General features: G+C 40.0%; 3 protein-coding genes across 3 annotated transcripts; 1 reads left to right on the top strand and 2 right to left on the bottom strand.

The window, feature by feature from the left end:
• The first annotated feature begins 277 nt into the window (after positions 1-277).
• On the top strand, positions 278-676 carry LOC149033805 (uncharacterized). The gene has a single exon (XM_089170384.1). The coding sequence runs from the start codon at positions 278-280 to the stop codon at positions 674-676; it is 399 nt and encodes a 132-aa protein (XP_089026510.1).
• Positions 677-6798: 6122 nt separating this feature from the next.
• LOC149033804 (uncharacterized) lies at positions 6799-7656 on the bottom strand. Its single transcript, XM_089170265.1, has one exon. It carries the CDS (start codon positions 7654-7656, stop codon positions 6799-6801), a length of 858 nt encoding a protein of 285 aa, XP_089026391.1.
• A 4817-nt stretch (positions 7657-12473) lies between these two features.
• On the bottom strand, positions 12474-14663 carry LOC149033803 (uncharacterized). The gene is made up of 2 exons (XM_089171996.1): positions 12951-14663; positions 12474-12597 (listed from the first exon to the last, which is right to left on the bottom strand). The coding sequence occupies exon 1, from the start codon at positions 13591-13593 to the stop codon at positions 12952-12954; it is 642 nt and encodes a 213-aa protein (XP_089028122.1). The 5' UTR covers positions 13594-14663; the 3' UTR covers positions 12474-12597; position 12951.
• Between the last annotated feature and the right edge of the window lie 310 nt (positions 14664-14973).

Genomic DNA, 14973 nt, shown 5'->3' with positions numbered 1-14973 from the left:
GAAGACTTCTACGGCCAACTCATCAGGCCCAATATCGTAAGGCACTCAGGCAGATCTCCCATTGCTCAGCTGTACATCTTCGGGTGGCTAGTCAATGGCCCAATTTAAACACCTGTTACACTTGCAGGAACGGCACATCATGGCATCTCACAGGTAACGATTTCATCCTTGCAAGAGTTGATTACACGGTTTTTGGTCCAAAAAGAACCTCCAGCATCGGACAATTCACAGCTAACTCCTGAAGAGCAGGAGTGTGAACTCCACTTCAAGACTACTCATGCCAGGGACTCAACGTCTTGAACGGATTCTCAGACGACTTGGCAGAGACAGTCAGTACGACCGATTGTACACTCAGTTCATTCAAGAGTATGAACGCTTAGAGCACATAATTAAGCTCGATGACAGCTCAATACGCAGAAGGCTACACAATTACCTGCCTCACCATGGGGAGCTCAAGCCAGACAACTCAACTACGAAGCTCAGGATTGTTTTCAATGGTTCAAGCGCCAGCTTCACTGGTCACTCTCTCAATGACATCATGCACGCTGGTCCGAATCTAATGCTCAACATCTTCGACTTGCTCATCTGGATACGCCGACACAAGTATCTGTTTGCGACTGATATAACAAAAATGTATCGGCAAATCAAGATACACCCAGATGATCGAGATCTTTAATGAGATCTTTTAATTCACAGCCGCTTGCTGTGAAACCGATCACTCACGGTCGATGCGTTGACATCTTTGGAGGATCAGTTACAGCGGAAGAGCTCGTCGAGACTGCTCAGTAACTTATAAAGTTTGACGTTTAAAAGCATGACTAATCGTCAGGATGTCAGCGAGGTCCGCGAGCGGGAGGAGCCCTCCTCCACCTTCCCTGGAAGGCAGGAACACTACCTCCGCGTTTGCGCGCTGAGGAAGATGCAGCCACCCCTTGGCAGTACGCTTAATAACCCTGTTCGCCACCCTCAGCGGTTACAACAGTATGGAATGAGCAAATGTAATTCTATTTCTATAGCGTCGGAAATAAGGTTCTGTGAGGTAACGAGTGATTGCTCAGATGATAGTTCCTCTGAAAGGTTTCCATATCGTGCCCTGATGTACCTATCAGTGTCTTCGAGACCAGATATTTCGAAGATTGTTGCTAGATTGGCCCAGTTCGCGCATTGTCCTAAAAAGTAGCATATTGGTAAAGCCAAAAGAGTCTTTATGTATCTTGCCGGAACTAAAGATTTGGGACTTTCTTGATCTTGACTTTCTTGAAGGATAATCGTTTATCAGGTTCGTTTTTACTTTGGTCACTAATTTTAGGGTGAAGGACAGTAGATTTATTCCCTTGTAATTCGTGGGCACCTTGTTATATTTTGATTTTTGGTTGAATACCGCCCGACATTGTCTGAGAGTTCCGTCTCCCTTTCTTACACGATACATGATGCTCAGGAGAAATTGATTCGGTACACCGAGCGAATTGACATGAGACTCGGTGTTAGCCGCGTGAGGGTGGATTCATTTGCGATGTCGACGCGGTCTCCTTCTTTGCGAGGGTGTGGCTCTCCTGTTTCGTGATCTCATGCTCGTCATTATCTATATGTAATGACGTGTGATGGACCTGGTGACATATCCGACAACGCGAGGCTCTACATGGTTCCCGGTGCTTCCGTAAGCAATTCTGACACAATTCGTACTGTTGAATCGTTGTCAGTCTGTCCTGTATCGTCATGTCGTAATATCGGGGACACCGGTATACAAAATGTTCGTCTCTTTTGCAAAGAACACAATTATCCAGAGTCTGAGTGTAGAACGTATGCGTTGTATAGGTATCCTGTCGCTCTCGCGGTCGTAAAGTCATCGTCTCGGGATATCCACGTTTTGCGCGGGGCTCGAGGTTCGCGGACGTTGGTGGCGTTTTCAGCGGAGCACACGCACGCGCATATCGGGTTAGAAAATTAAAGAATTGCTCGATAGTCGGATATTCGTCGGAATCTATCTGTTTATTCCATTCTTGTAGCATTTCGGGGGGTAACGCGCGTTCAGCGAGACGTACTGGCCAGGCCACCGAACTTACATTAAATGTCTCGAGTGTGGAGATGTGAGAACGCAGTTCGTTCAAGAATGCAGTTACGTCCTTCGCTGATCCGGCCTTCGGTCAGGGTATGTCGATTAACGCGTCGATTACCCGAGCTAATAGTATACGTGGTACATCGAACGCCTTCAGTAAGGCTCCCCACGCGTCCTTATATTTTTCCCTAGTGTTTGGGAATTAATCTGCCCAATCAGAATGCTCAACAGTTGTCGCTCAATGAAGACTCGCCATAACTCATCTCGGCGGTGAAGAAGCCGTAATGCCGTAACGCCGGCTTCTCAGGCAGCCATTGTTCATTAGTTCTCTTCAACTCGTTCCATTCACACGTGTTTTCTCGGCTTTGTCTACGTCTTCTCACAAAGTCATAGGTTCGGTGGGATTAATATAATCTACATCGTTCGATTCATAAGTGATTAATATAATCACGCCGTCTCAAGTCCACTCAATATAACATTATCAGTGAAAGTTCGGAACGTAGTCCGCTCAACGGCCACTCAGTTTAAATCTTAACCGACACGCGGTGTACTCGTACGCATTTTTAATAAATCTGACCACTCACTGCAATTGCTCGGCGTTCTACTCATTTTTGACCACTAAATTCCTCAACACCTAGTTAATTGATAATGTTCGATTGTTTGAAGGGCTTCGCCGCGAAGGGAGTCGCGAAGGTATACGTGTTTTTCTAAATCCGATATATCACTACGCGTGTCTACGAGGATTAAAAAGCTAGATTTAAATTGAATCCATTTCCCTATATTCCCGTCGAATTGCAGGATCTCAATACGTTGTAATGGTATTTGTTGATCGCGGGTTTTCGTGATATCGTTGCCTTCATCAGCGTTATTCGGGTTGTTAACTGTGGCGGTATCGTTTGAATGAAGTTTGTCTCCGATCGCGAAATATCTCTCTATGATTGGAGTTAAACTATCGACTCCTCCTGCTTCGTTGATAGCAGTAACGCACTTTTCATACAAGGTTTCGTATTTCTCTACTAGCTGAGAAAGTCGTTCGTAACGCCTTCTTATTTCCTGCTTACTTAGATTTCCTTCATAGATTAGATTTTCGACGTGTGTTAAACCCAATTCTAAAACTAGCCGTTTTTGTTCGAGCTGTTCGAGCTGTTTTCGCAATGCCATCACGAACCGTTATTAATTATTCTACTCTTCGAAATCCACTCAAATTAATTTATGGTACTATAAAAAATGTCCTTTGAACGAGTGTATAGCCGTGCGTTGGGTTCTTGATCACGCGAGTACGGTCCTGATGCCGTAAATCGTTGGAGGGGGTATCCGTTTATTGTTAGTGGTAGCCCGATGGAGGGGGTATAAGATCGTCGCTAGCTATATGCCGATAGATAGAGTGACCGGCGAAACGACTGTAGAGGGTTTCTCTATAGTAAAGATAATATTAGACTGAATTTGTTTTATGATCTTTATTGTTAGGATGCGATTTGCTTTTCTTTCTTGTACACTTCTCAACGGCTACGCACAGACTGTACTCGTCTGGTGACCACACTTGCTAGCGTGGTTCCCTAGCCTTCTAGTAACTTAGATGGCGCGACCATCGGTCGTACCGCTACATTACTCCCTTCGGAGCATTTTTCTTATTACATAAAATGCGAAACTTAAAATTATAGATGTTTACAAGTGTATAAAAATATAAAAATATATAAAGATATATAAAAATATTGCATTATCTCTATCCTAACCTAATAAGTTTTAATTGGTACATACGAATCGGTATTGCAATCTTTTTCGACGAACGCTGGTTTTAGTCTTTCTATAGATACATTTATATGTTTTCCTTTATAGTTAATTTTGAAAATATTATCTGTAAGTCTTTGTATAATTTCGTATGGACCTTCGTAAGGCGCTTCTAATGGTTTTTTTACAGCGTCGACCCTTAAAAATATGTGCGTACATGTATATAACCTATCCTGAATAAAATGTTTCTTTTTGGTATGGTGTGCTGTGGGTATCGGTCTGATTTGCCTTATATGTTGTCTTAATTTTTCTAGGAATATGTGTGGATCTTGTAATAGCTCTTCGCTGAGGAAAAATTCTCCTGGTAGTCTGATGTTTTCACCATATACCAATTCCGCAGCTGAAGCTTTTATATCTTCTTTTAGACTTGTGCGTAGACCAAGGAGCACTGTTGGTAATATTCCTACCCAGTCTTTTTCTTCGTGGCACATTATTGCTGCTTTAAGTGATCTATGCCATCTTTCTATCATTCCATTTGATGCAGGGTGATATGCTGTTGTTCTAATTCTTTTCGCTCCGACTAATTTGGTTAATGCTTCAAATAGTTGACTTTCAAATTGTGTTCCTTGATCAGTTGTAATTGTAATAGGAGAACCAAATCTCGAAATCCACTGCGAATAGAATGTTGTTGCCACTGTATCTGCTGAGGTATCTGGCATTGGAATTGCTTCTGGCCATCGAGTAAACCTATCGATCATAGTTAGGCAGTATCTCATATTTTTAATCGTTGGTAATGGACCTATTATGTCTATGTGCACATGTTCGAAACGTCCTTGTGGTACTTCTATTTTCGAAGGTACCTGTTTGTTATGACGGCTTATTTTGCACTTTTGGCATGCTAAACATGTACTTGACCATTCTGCAATATCTTTGTTCATCTTTGGCCACATGAAGCTTTTTCCTATAAGGTGTTTTGTTACTCTGCCGCTGGGATGTGACAAATTGTGTACGTTCTTAAAAATCTGCCTCCGTAAAGAGACCGGAACGTATGGTCTTATGCTTTTTCCTACTATGTCGCCATATATGTATTTATCAGAGCTATCGAGGAAAATCTTTTGCAGGTTCCATTTTTCTTCTGCTAAAATATTCTTTAGTTCGTCATCCTCTTGTTGCTTTGCCATTAGCTCTTCTGTTGATACTAGGACTGGCATGTCTATGGTTTCCAGTCTTGACATAGCGTCAGCTGCCACATTGTCCTTTCCAGCAACGTAAACAATTTTGGAAGTAAACTGTCCTACGTAATCCAACTGTCTGGCTTGTCTTGGGCTTGCTTTGTCAGTATTTTGCTTAAAAGCGTATGACAGTGGTTTATGGTCAGTCTCTATTATTAATTCTCTTCCTTCGACAAAATACCTAAAAAAACTTTAAACTTTTATAAATAGCTAACAATTCCCTATCATACACACTATATCTAATTTGCGCTTTTTCTAGTTTCCTTGAGAAATATCCTAGTGGTTCCCATTTGTTATCACAGAATTGTTCTAACACTGCTCCAATTGCGTTATCGGAAGCATCAGTCTTCAGTTTTAATATCGCTTTTTCTTTTGGGTATGCCAATAATGTTGCTGTGGCAATTGCTTCTTTGGCTTTTTTGAACGCTTCTTCCGCTGCTTGATTCCATTCTATCAGTCTTTTGTCGTGCTTCTTGGCACCTACCATATATTTGTTAAGTGGATCAAGCCATTCTGCAGCCTTTGGTAAGAACCTCCTATAAAAATTCACTACCCTAAGGAAACGTCGCATCTCTGAAACAGTCTTTGGTTTTGTATAGTTTTGTATAGCGTGGACTCGCTCGCCCAACGGCGCTATACCCTTATTATCTATCTTATAACCTAAGTAGTTTACGCTATTTTGAAAAAAATTGCACTTTGAAATGTTTATTGTTAGTCCATATTGCCTAAGTCTATCGAATATTGCACGCAGATGTTTTTCATGGGATTCCTTATTTTTAGACGCTACAATTATATCATCTATGTAACAGGCACAAAAATCTAATTTGCTTAATACTATGTTCATAAACCTTTGGAACGTTTGCGCCGCGTTACATAAACCGAAAGGCATCACTGTGTATTCGTACAGACCAAAAGGTGTGATTACCGCTGTTTTTTCTATATCTTCCTCAGCCAACGGAATTTGGTGATATGCTCTAGACAAGTCTATTGTAGAAAATATGTTACAGTCACGAAATTGTTGCGTGACGTCGTGTACATGTGGAATGGGGTACCTGTCTGGTACCGTAACGCTATTTAGTCGCCTATAATCTCCACATGGCCTCCATTCGCCGTTTTTCTTTGGTACCATATGCAGAGGGCTCGCCCATTGACTCTTGGACGGGCGACAGATTCCTTCGTTGACTAGTTGCTGAAATTCGGCTTGTGCGATTCGCAGTTTTTCCGGATTTAGCCTTCTTGCTCTCTCTGCTATTGGAGGACCTTTTGTGATTATATGATGTTTCACCGTGTGGCTGATGGGTTTCCTGGAAGTTGGTTTCGTTAAATCTGCGTACTCCCTAAAAAGTTCTAAATACGGACTATTGCAATTAATGGTCAAAATGGTTGGAACGTCAATATTTACTAATTCTGCTTTCCTAGAAAGCAATGTATTGCCGTCTAACAATTTTTTGTTTCTTAAATCAGGTAATAAATTATAAAAATGCAAGAAATCGGCGCCTATTATTGCTTTAGAAACATTCGCTATAATGAATCTCCATGAAAAATCTCGACGGAGTCCAAGAATTAAGTTTAAAAGTTTTTTTCCGTATGTGTCTATTTCTGCACCATTTGCCGCGTACAACTTACACGTATTGTCTTTGGTTTCACTTATCGAAGTACGTGGAATCACTGAGACGTCTGCACCAGTGTCTATCAGAAAACATGCTCCTGTTTTCCTATCATTTACCATGAGGCGCAGGTTTCTCGTCGCGTCGTCAACTGCCTCTATTTGAGACGCTTGCATTAGTTTTCCGAAGGCTTTCTTTTATCCGGGCCTGTCCATTTGCACGGGGGTCTGCACTTCCACGATTGTTCCGCGAATTTCCAGTGGTAATAACATAGGCCGTCATTGTTTCGGTGTTTGCTTGATGATCGGCTTCGACTTCGGGATCTTCCGCGGAAACTTCGGTACTTTCTTCTACCGCGCATCAATTTTTCCATCTTCTCTGTTAGTTGATCGATTCTCCGATTGATTTCTGCTACCTCGCGATTGGTTGTTGTTTGAGCGGTACTTCTTATTGGCGCTGCTTCCGTAATGGCGGCCGTTTCCGGCAGACGCTCTCTCTCGAGGATCTTATCACCCATTTCCGCTAACTTTGCGGGTGACGTATTTTCGTCTGCAATGGCCAGGATCTCTTGTGCCCTGGTTGGCATCCTTTGCATCCATAATGTTAGGAGCATTTTCTCGCTAACACTATCTCCTGCTAAGCGTTTCATTTCTCTCCAAAGTTCGGAGGGTTTTTTGTCTCCTAATTCCACTCCCATTAACAATCGCCTTAGCCGTTGTTCGTCGGATTTAGTTAGTCTCTGTACTAAGGCTTCTTTCAAATGTGTGTACGTACATTGTTCGGGAGGGGCTGCTAGGATGTCGTATACCTCTCTTATCAGCGTGGTATCCAAACTTCTTACCACCGCTGACACTTTTACGGCATCCGATTTAACGTTGTACGCCGCGAATTCCTTTTCCAACATCACGAACCATAAATTTGGTTCCTCTTTCCAAAAGGATGGAAGATTTACATTTCTAAATTCACTGGCGTTGACTTCCTTTGTGTCGGTATCGGCACGGGTCACGTTGGCTTCGCTGGTTGATTGTGCCATTGTTCTTCTTTTTATTATTTTTTTATTTTTTTACGCGGACGTTCCCGGGTTTCGGCACCAATTTACTGTAGAGGGTTTCTCTATAGTAAAGATAATATTAGACTGAATTTGTTTTATGATCTTTATTGTTAGGATGCGATTTGCTTTTCTTTCTTGTACACTTTTCAACGGCTACGCACAGACTGTACTCGTCTGGTGACCACACTTGCTAGCGTGGTTCCCTAGCCTTCTAGTAACTTAGATGGCGCGACCATCGGTCGTACCGCTACACGACTGTGGCGGTACGACCGAAGATCGCGCCCTCTAAAGTTACTAGAAGGTTAGGGAATCACGCTAACAGGAAGTAGTTACTAGTCTGTACGTAGCCGTTGATAAATGTTCAATAAAGAAAAGCAAGTCGCAAAGAAAATTTAGTCTAGTTTTATTTTTACTATAGAGAACCCTCTACACGTCACAGCGTCTTCGATTTCTAGTCGACCGTTCAAATAAAGGAATGCGGCGTGACGGTGGGGCCGCCGAAATGTTATCGTTATTTGTACAAGGATAAAGCGATTTCCGCGTGATTAAGAAATAACTATTTCATGAATGTATACGTTTCTACCGTTGATATTAATAATTAAGTTATTCATATATCGATTCAAAGCCTAATATGAAATTTCTTACAAATGATGAATAAATGAATAATGATATTGGAAATTGGAAACTTCTACTGGATTCGAAGGCGCAGTTTCACTTGAAATATATGTTAATGAACAAAGGTGTGTACTCATAAGCGCACACACGGATAATTGAAACTACTTATCTCGTTTCTAGATCTTTCGTGATGATGGTTAAGCTGGGCGATGAAGATGTTCGCAAGATGGCGGACATTCTCGACTTCGTTGTTCTCTAATCGGTTTGCTCGGCGTGGTGATAGTCTATTCACTGCTTCGTAAATCAGAAGTCGGGAACTCGTACCTTACAGGATTGCACCAGAATGTTATGACTAAAGGACTCTTCAATGAAAATTCCTCTGATCATTAATTGTATGCTATGAAGTGGAGAATAAAGGATTAGGTTAAGGTGTAAAATAAAACACGTGGTTGAGCCAAACAAAGAAACAATGCCTTTTTTATTGGCTCGTCAGGGAAAAGCCTTGCGGCATAAAAACAAGTGGTGCGAGACCAGCTGGTGCTCTCACGCGAGTCTGGTGCACGGCCGGTCGCTCAAAAGTTAGAGGCCCTACACTCAAAATTATCGGGTTCACCACGGCGATTAATCGATCAATCCACCAGCAGCAGGAGATCTTGACTGCTTTCAGTCGTATTCTGTATTATTTATTAACTTTTGTATTTATTTTAATTATCTTCCTTTATATTTTATTTATTAACCTCTTTTATTTATCTATGTTATTTTTTTATTATTACTTACATATTTTTTATTTATTTTAAATTATGACATCGCTCACGGCGGCCCAGGTCGGTGCAGAGGACGTTAGGGAGATTATTATTCTAAACCCTACCGTCACAGAGCTTCAGTGCGAGCTCTGTCCTGCCGAAAGAATAGGCAGGATGAACCGCGATGGTCGCCGGGATGGGATATTTGCAGGCGGGCGGAGGCAAGAAGATTACGTAAAACATTTAAAACTATATCATAAAAATGTTAATGATAAAATAGTGCACAAATGCGCCGAGTGCGTATATGCGCGGGCGAGGGGGTATATGCCCGTTACCAAATAACCATGCATCATAAAAAGATGCATATGCCTCCGCCCCCCTCCTTGAAACACGCGAGTTCCCCCACGGACGCCCTCACCATCACCGCGTATACCCTTCTCCACTCACTGACTCGGACTCCGGGGATTCATTCACCAACGTCGTGCGGAGGCAAGTGACAACACCCCAATCAAGGGTCCCCCTAACACCATCCCGAAAGAGGACCCTACCACCCGCAACTCCCTCTCCACCACAACCACCAGCCCCCGAACCCCTTCCAGAAAAAGAAGTACAGCGGCGGGTGACAAGGTCACAGTCAAAAGGTCCCCAAACACCATCAAGGAGAACCCCGTCACCCGCCTGTCCCTCCCCAACACGACCAAGGGTGTTCTCTCCCTGCGACAAATGGGAGTCCGAAGAAGAGTGGTGTACTCTCGACCGTTGTCGCCGGAGAAGGAGGTGGCTACGAGCTGCGCTCCGGCGACGCTCACTACAGCAACCACCACCACTACCACCTGCACGGGCTCCCTCCTATCTACCAGGGCCCCCCCCCCCACAACAGAGAAGTCCCACAGTACGGTCGCCAATACCACCAGAGCAGCCGCAGACACCATAACAGCGGCCGCAAAAGACAAAACCGGTCTCAGACAAACCCGGAACGGAGGAGGGTGGAGGTGCAAGGAAGGGGGACAGACCTTTAGGGGCGGACTCCGCCTCCATCAAGGAAGGGGGAGCAAGAAGAGGAATGGAGGCTTGTGGGGAGTGGAGGCCTCGTAGGGCCCGTTCGACGATACCTTGTAGAATTCCAAAGAATATTATATAAATTGTATTTAGCCAATTAGCAAGCTCATATTGTTTTATGAGAAAATCGTGCAAATGGTAGCGAAAATTTTTTTTTCTGGAGATTAGAGGTTTATGTAATAAATAGTTACATTTTATATAGGGTTTCAGCTAGAAGAGAGAACAGGACACCTACGTCACATTTTATATTCGTCCGAAAATTGGTGGCACAACTGGTAGGTGATTTTCGTGACAGAGCAGATTCAAAACCAGGAAGACCATCGACTTCCGATAAGGAAGAAAGACTTAATAGAAAACTGCATATATTGCGGCATTGTGAAAATGTAAAAATTAAAGATTGTAGTGTATGTTCAAACAGAATGATTAAGGGTGAAAGGCACTAAACCAATTATTTTTGCGATACATGAATTCGAAAACCTGGCCTGCATATTGGAGAGTGTTTTGAAAAATATCACATGAAGGAGAATTATAAAACATAATTTTTATACAAAAACATATAACTAGATGGGTGTATTGAATAAAGATTTATCTAAAGTTCAGAAAAAAATTACTAAATCTTATTTATCCATCGTAAACTTGCGTGTTATGTATACCTGCTCTATCGACGGAAATTAATTCCGACCAGTACAATATCCATCTCCAAATTTAATCCGACCGCAAAGGGTTAACAATAAGGAGCGGTGCGATATCATTAAACAAGTTAGAAAAATCCATTTGTAAGTACTCATAGATTGTCCGTTGATGTCGCAACACACTGGGGAAAGACAATGAATTCACAAACAATTCGAAACGTTATTTATTCGGCTCACATATACGGCAGAACCGCAAGAAAGAAGCCGTTTATCAATGAAGTGAATTTTAAAAAAATGACTTAGATTTGCAAAAGTGTACTTTTTTCTATCTGATTTTCCATATATTTTTCATCCAATTCTTCTCATCTGATCCGAATAAATTAAACTTACTTTCATCAGAAAATATGAAATTTTTCCAAAATTCTATGTCTTTATTTGGGTACACTGATTGTACAATGATTTGTTTAACGATGAAGTAGAGCTCCAGAACCAGAATCCACCATCATTTTCTGGTCCCATGCATCTAACTGTGCACCACGAATGCCAGTAGTTACTTACATCAAGGGTCAAGAAAATCTCTCTATTGGCAACGGAACCACCGAAATGGATTTTTTCTTCAAGATCTTTCTCAAAAGCTTATTTATGTATGTAAGTTTAAACGTTCCGCCAAACTGTGCTATCTAGCGCGGTAGGCAAGACTTTACCTCAGAAAAGGAAAGACCATGTGTAAGGCATGTGTGATAATTGTTATTTAAGACTATCGACAATTGTATTGAATCAGGTTTGTTTATTAAGTATAAAACTAGATAGTAAATTAGCATAGGATAATATGTAAATGTGTTTTGTTTTTTACAGTTATTTCACTGCATCAATTCGTGTTTGACTTATAACCTCCAAATTTCCACTCCTTTTTAACGTCTCTGATTTCGAAACTTACAATTCAATACAATGAAGAACAAAGCTAAATTCCATGTTGTATCTGAGGCTGGTCCTGATGCCAAGAGCACTACAGTGAAGGTAAAAACTATACAACTTGTGAATCAACTAGAAATTTTTCAATTTCCAAAAAATAAAAAAACTAGCACACAGCATAGGCAACTTTTTGATACTAATGTGGTCAAAAATGTTGTACAAGGCTTTAAAACTAGAAATAAATTTCGTAACGTAGTAATCATTTTTGATGCAGAATTGCAAGGTGTTTACATGGATGAAGAGGGAAATGTTGCATTTAACGATGAATACTTAGATGAGGTCTTACCGTTACAAGAACAAACTAACACGGGTAATCAAGAAAAATCTATTAGATCTTTAGCAAAAGATATGATTATAGAAAAATTTAATGGAGAAAATTTCAATTTTTTCAACATTTCAACCCAATACTTGGGTTGGATTATTCGTTCAAGAATGTTTGAGAGTAGGAATCACACAAAATAAGTATACAGAAACTTTGAGGTTATTTTTGACAGATTCTGCTGTAGATTGGTTTAATGAGTGTGTGCAACAAAAATTTTTAAGCAATTAGGAATTATGGAATAATTCTTTTATAGAAACTTTCTCAGCACAGTCCTGGACTGATATAGCATACGCATATAATTTTAAATATTTAAATAGATCTTTATTAGATTTTGCACTTAAGGGTTCATTCTGGTTTCTACGCCGAGAAAAAAGGCTATTTTCACGATTTTTTTTTAGGCTTAGTAGGATACATATACATATGAAAGTTGTTGGGTCTGATAAATACATTCTAGAAGTACAAGAAAAAAATTTTTTTGTATTGTTTTTAACGTTTTTTGACATCCAAAATGGCTGACAAACGTGAACCCGTCAAAAAAAGGTATGCTGTTGGCGGGCATCGAAATTTGAGAACGGGTGGTCTAAAACAAAAAAATTAAACGGTTTTAAATTTAGTATGACAATAGCTATCGGGTATGCTAAAACTATCAATTTTTATGAAAGCAAAACAAAATGACAGCCATTTTTCGAAAAAAAAAAAAAATCTTTGATTTTTTTCGCAGTTTTTTGTAAAAATAAAATAGTAAAAATTAATATTTTGACTTAGTTGTAGCATGCGAGATAGCCATTCATGTGTAGAGTATGTGGTTAAAATTTCAGAAGGATCGGTTGAGTAGTTTTGGAGATATCATGCCCGCCAACCGAAAAAAACGTTGTTTCGAGAAAAACGCGTTTAAAGTTTCTTTTAACAAATTTTTAAAAAGTCTGACTCTACCTTATTCTGCGATGCCTGCACCATACAGTATGCCTTGTGCTTCTTCAAAATACTCATTTTCTTCAACTCTAACCTTTTTTCGTTGTGTCCTGGCCTCTTTTAAAGATTCTCCGCTCAAACGATTGGCTGAACGCACACGCGTGTTGTCGCGGTGACTAGCGTAATTGACTGCGATAGGGCCAAGTTTTATCTCCAAAACGTGCATTATTTTTAGTATTGGATCAAAACCTTCGTTAAATATACAAGCTGCCAATTGACAAGCTATTTCAACAATTTTTTTACCATTAAATAGATGTTTAGGCACCATAGCCCAAACGCATTTGTTAAAGCACTCATTATTATTTTGAGTGTTGCCACCTAAACATCTTTCAAGCAATTCTGGTTTTGTCAGGTCTTCGTACACTGGCTTTAATACTTCTTGGACATCTTTAGCGAGAGGAGGAGGATGTTTATAAGTATCAAGGGTTTTAGCTGCCTCAACTTTACGATACTTACACCAGTTGCTAGAACAGTATGTATGTTGCGGGTCATCATCAGTAGAAATTTTGTGATAGTACCCCGCCCAAATTTCCTTTCTCATGTTCTCAATTGAATTTTTATTTCTTTGAACAGCTAACCCATAGTTAGTTGACAATTCCTTCATCAACTTTATAGTCAATCGTTGAGTTTTAATCACTGGAACACTTTTTTTAATAACTTTTTCTTTTTTACAACTTTCTTTGGTCCTTTTTTTGCAGCAGGTTTCTTGGCTTCCGCTTGTTTCAAAGCTTTTCTCTTTTGAATCAGTGCTTTTCGTGCTTCATTAGCACGGTTGAAAACTCGTTTGGCAACATGTAAAATACACTCGAATTTTTTGATAACAAAATCTTCGCCGTAGGGAAAAACATTTAGCAACATTTGAAAAGTTTTCGTGTCGCCATCGCCGATATAAAAACCATATTTTACGGAGAACTTCTTGAGTGATCGAAGAAACATCTCCACGATACCATCAACCTCCATCTTCCCGGCACTACCTTCATAGTTTATCGTACAATGCGTTTTATGCTGTTCGTACCAGGCAAGATAGTTTACTTCCTTCACTTTTCTTTTCCACATCTCACATCCTTTACAGTAAGTTGACCTTATAGAAACGACGACAATTTTTCCACTGTATTTTAAAATTAGAGAAACTATTCCAATCAACGAAGAGAATCCTCTTTTGGCCTAAGAGCCGTCGCCAGAAACAGACAGAATATCCTCTGGTTCTCCTCGTATCTTGTTTTCGAGTTGCTCTTCGGTGACGGCTTTATGCGACACTACGTTAAAAACAGTATTGACCGCGATTAGTATAAAGTCAACGATTCCATAATATGCAGAGATACTTAAACCTTTTCCGAGGTCCATAAGTTTGCAAAACATATTTATACCATGCACACCAATACCAAAAAACCTTTCCAAAAAAAAGAATATAGCGAAAAAAACTGAATACTAGTTTTGTTTTCCTACACCATTCTGAATAATATGCAGAGACATTTCCACTTAAACAACCGTTTATGGTTTGTCTCCTCTCTCTGTAATATCTCTGTGTTTTGGTCGCAAAATAATATACTTAGACTGCTCGGATCGTTCTAAAATTTTTGTATGATAATTCTACATATGTCTACTTTCGAAAAATGCAAAAAAAAAAAAAATTAATTTTTTCAAAATTATAAACCAGAATGAACCCTTAAGAAAAACAATTTATTAATGAAAGTAGATGAAGATCTATCGCTGAATTCTCAAATAAACTTATTGTTATCAGTTTACCAAATTTTATACAAAATAGGATAGAAAGAAAAGCAATAGGTACAATAGAGGACTTAATGTCAAAATTAAAACAATTTGATCACTTGAATAATAAGAAAAAAGAAAACAATAAAACAGTACCTTCACATAAACCATGTTCAAATTGTGAAAAGTTAGGATTTCCAAATAGATTCCACCCAGAAAATATGTGTAGAATAAAAGAACAAAAATCAAATAATAAGAGAAATAATAATATTAA

This window comes from Polistes dominula, unplaced genomic scaffold (genome assembly GCF_049000335.1).
Source record: "Polistes dominula isolate Pdom_NZ unplaced genomic scaffold, Pdom_raw_medaka contig_286, whole genome shotgun sequence".
NCBI lineage: Eukaryota > Metazoa > Arthropoda > Insecta > Hymenoptera > Vespidae > Polistes > Polistes dominula.
The sequence above is the reverse complement of the archived record's forward strand: the minus strand, read 5'-3'. Positions and strand labels throughout refer to the sequence as shown.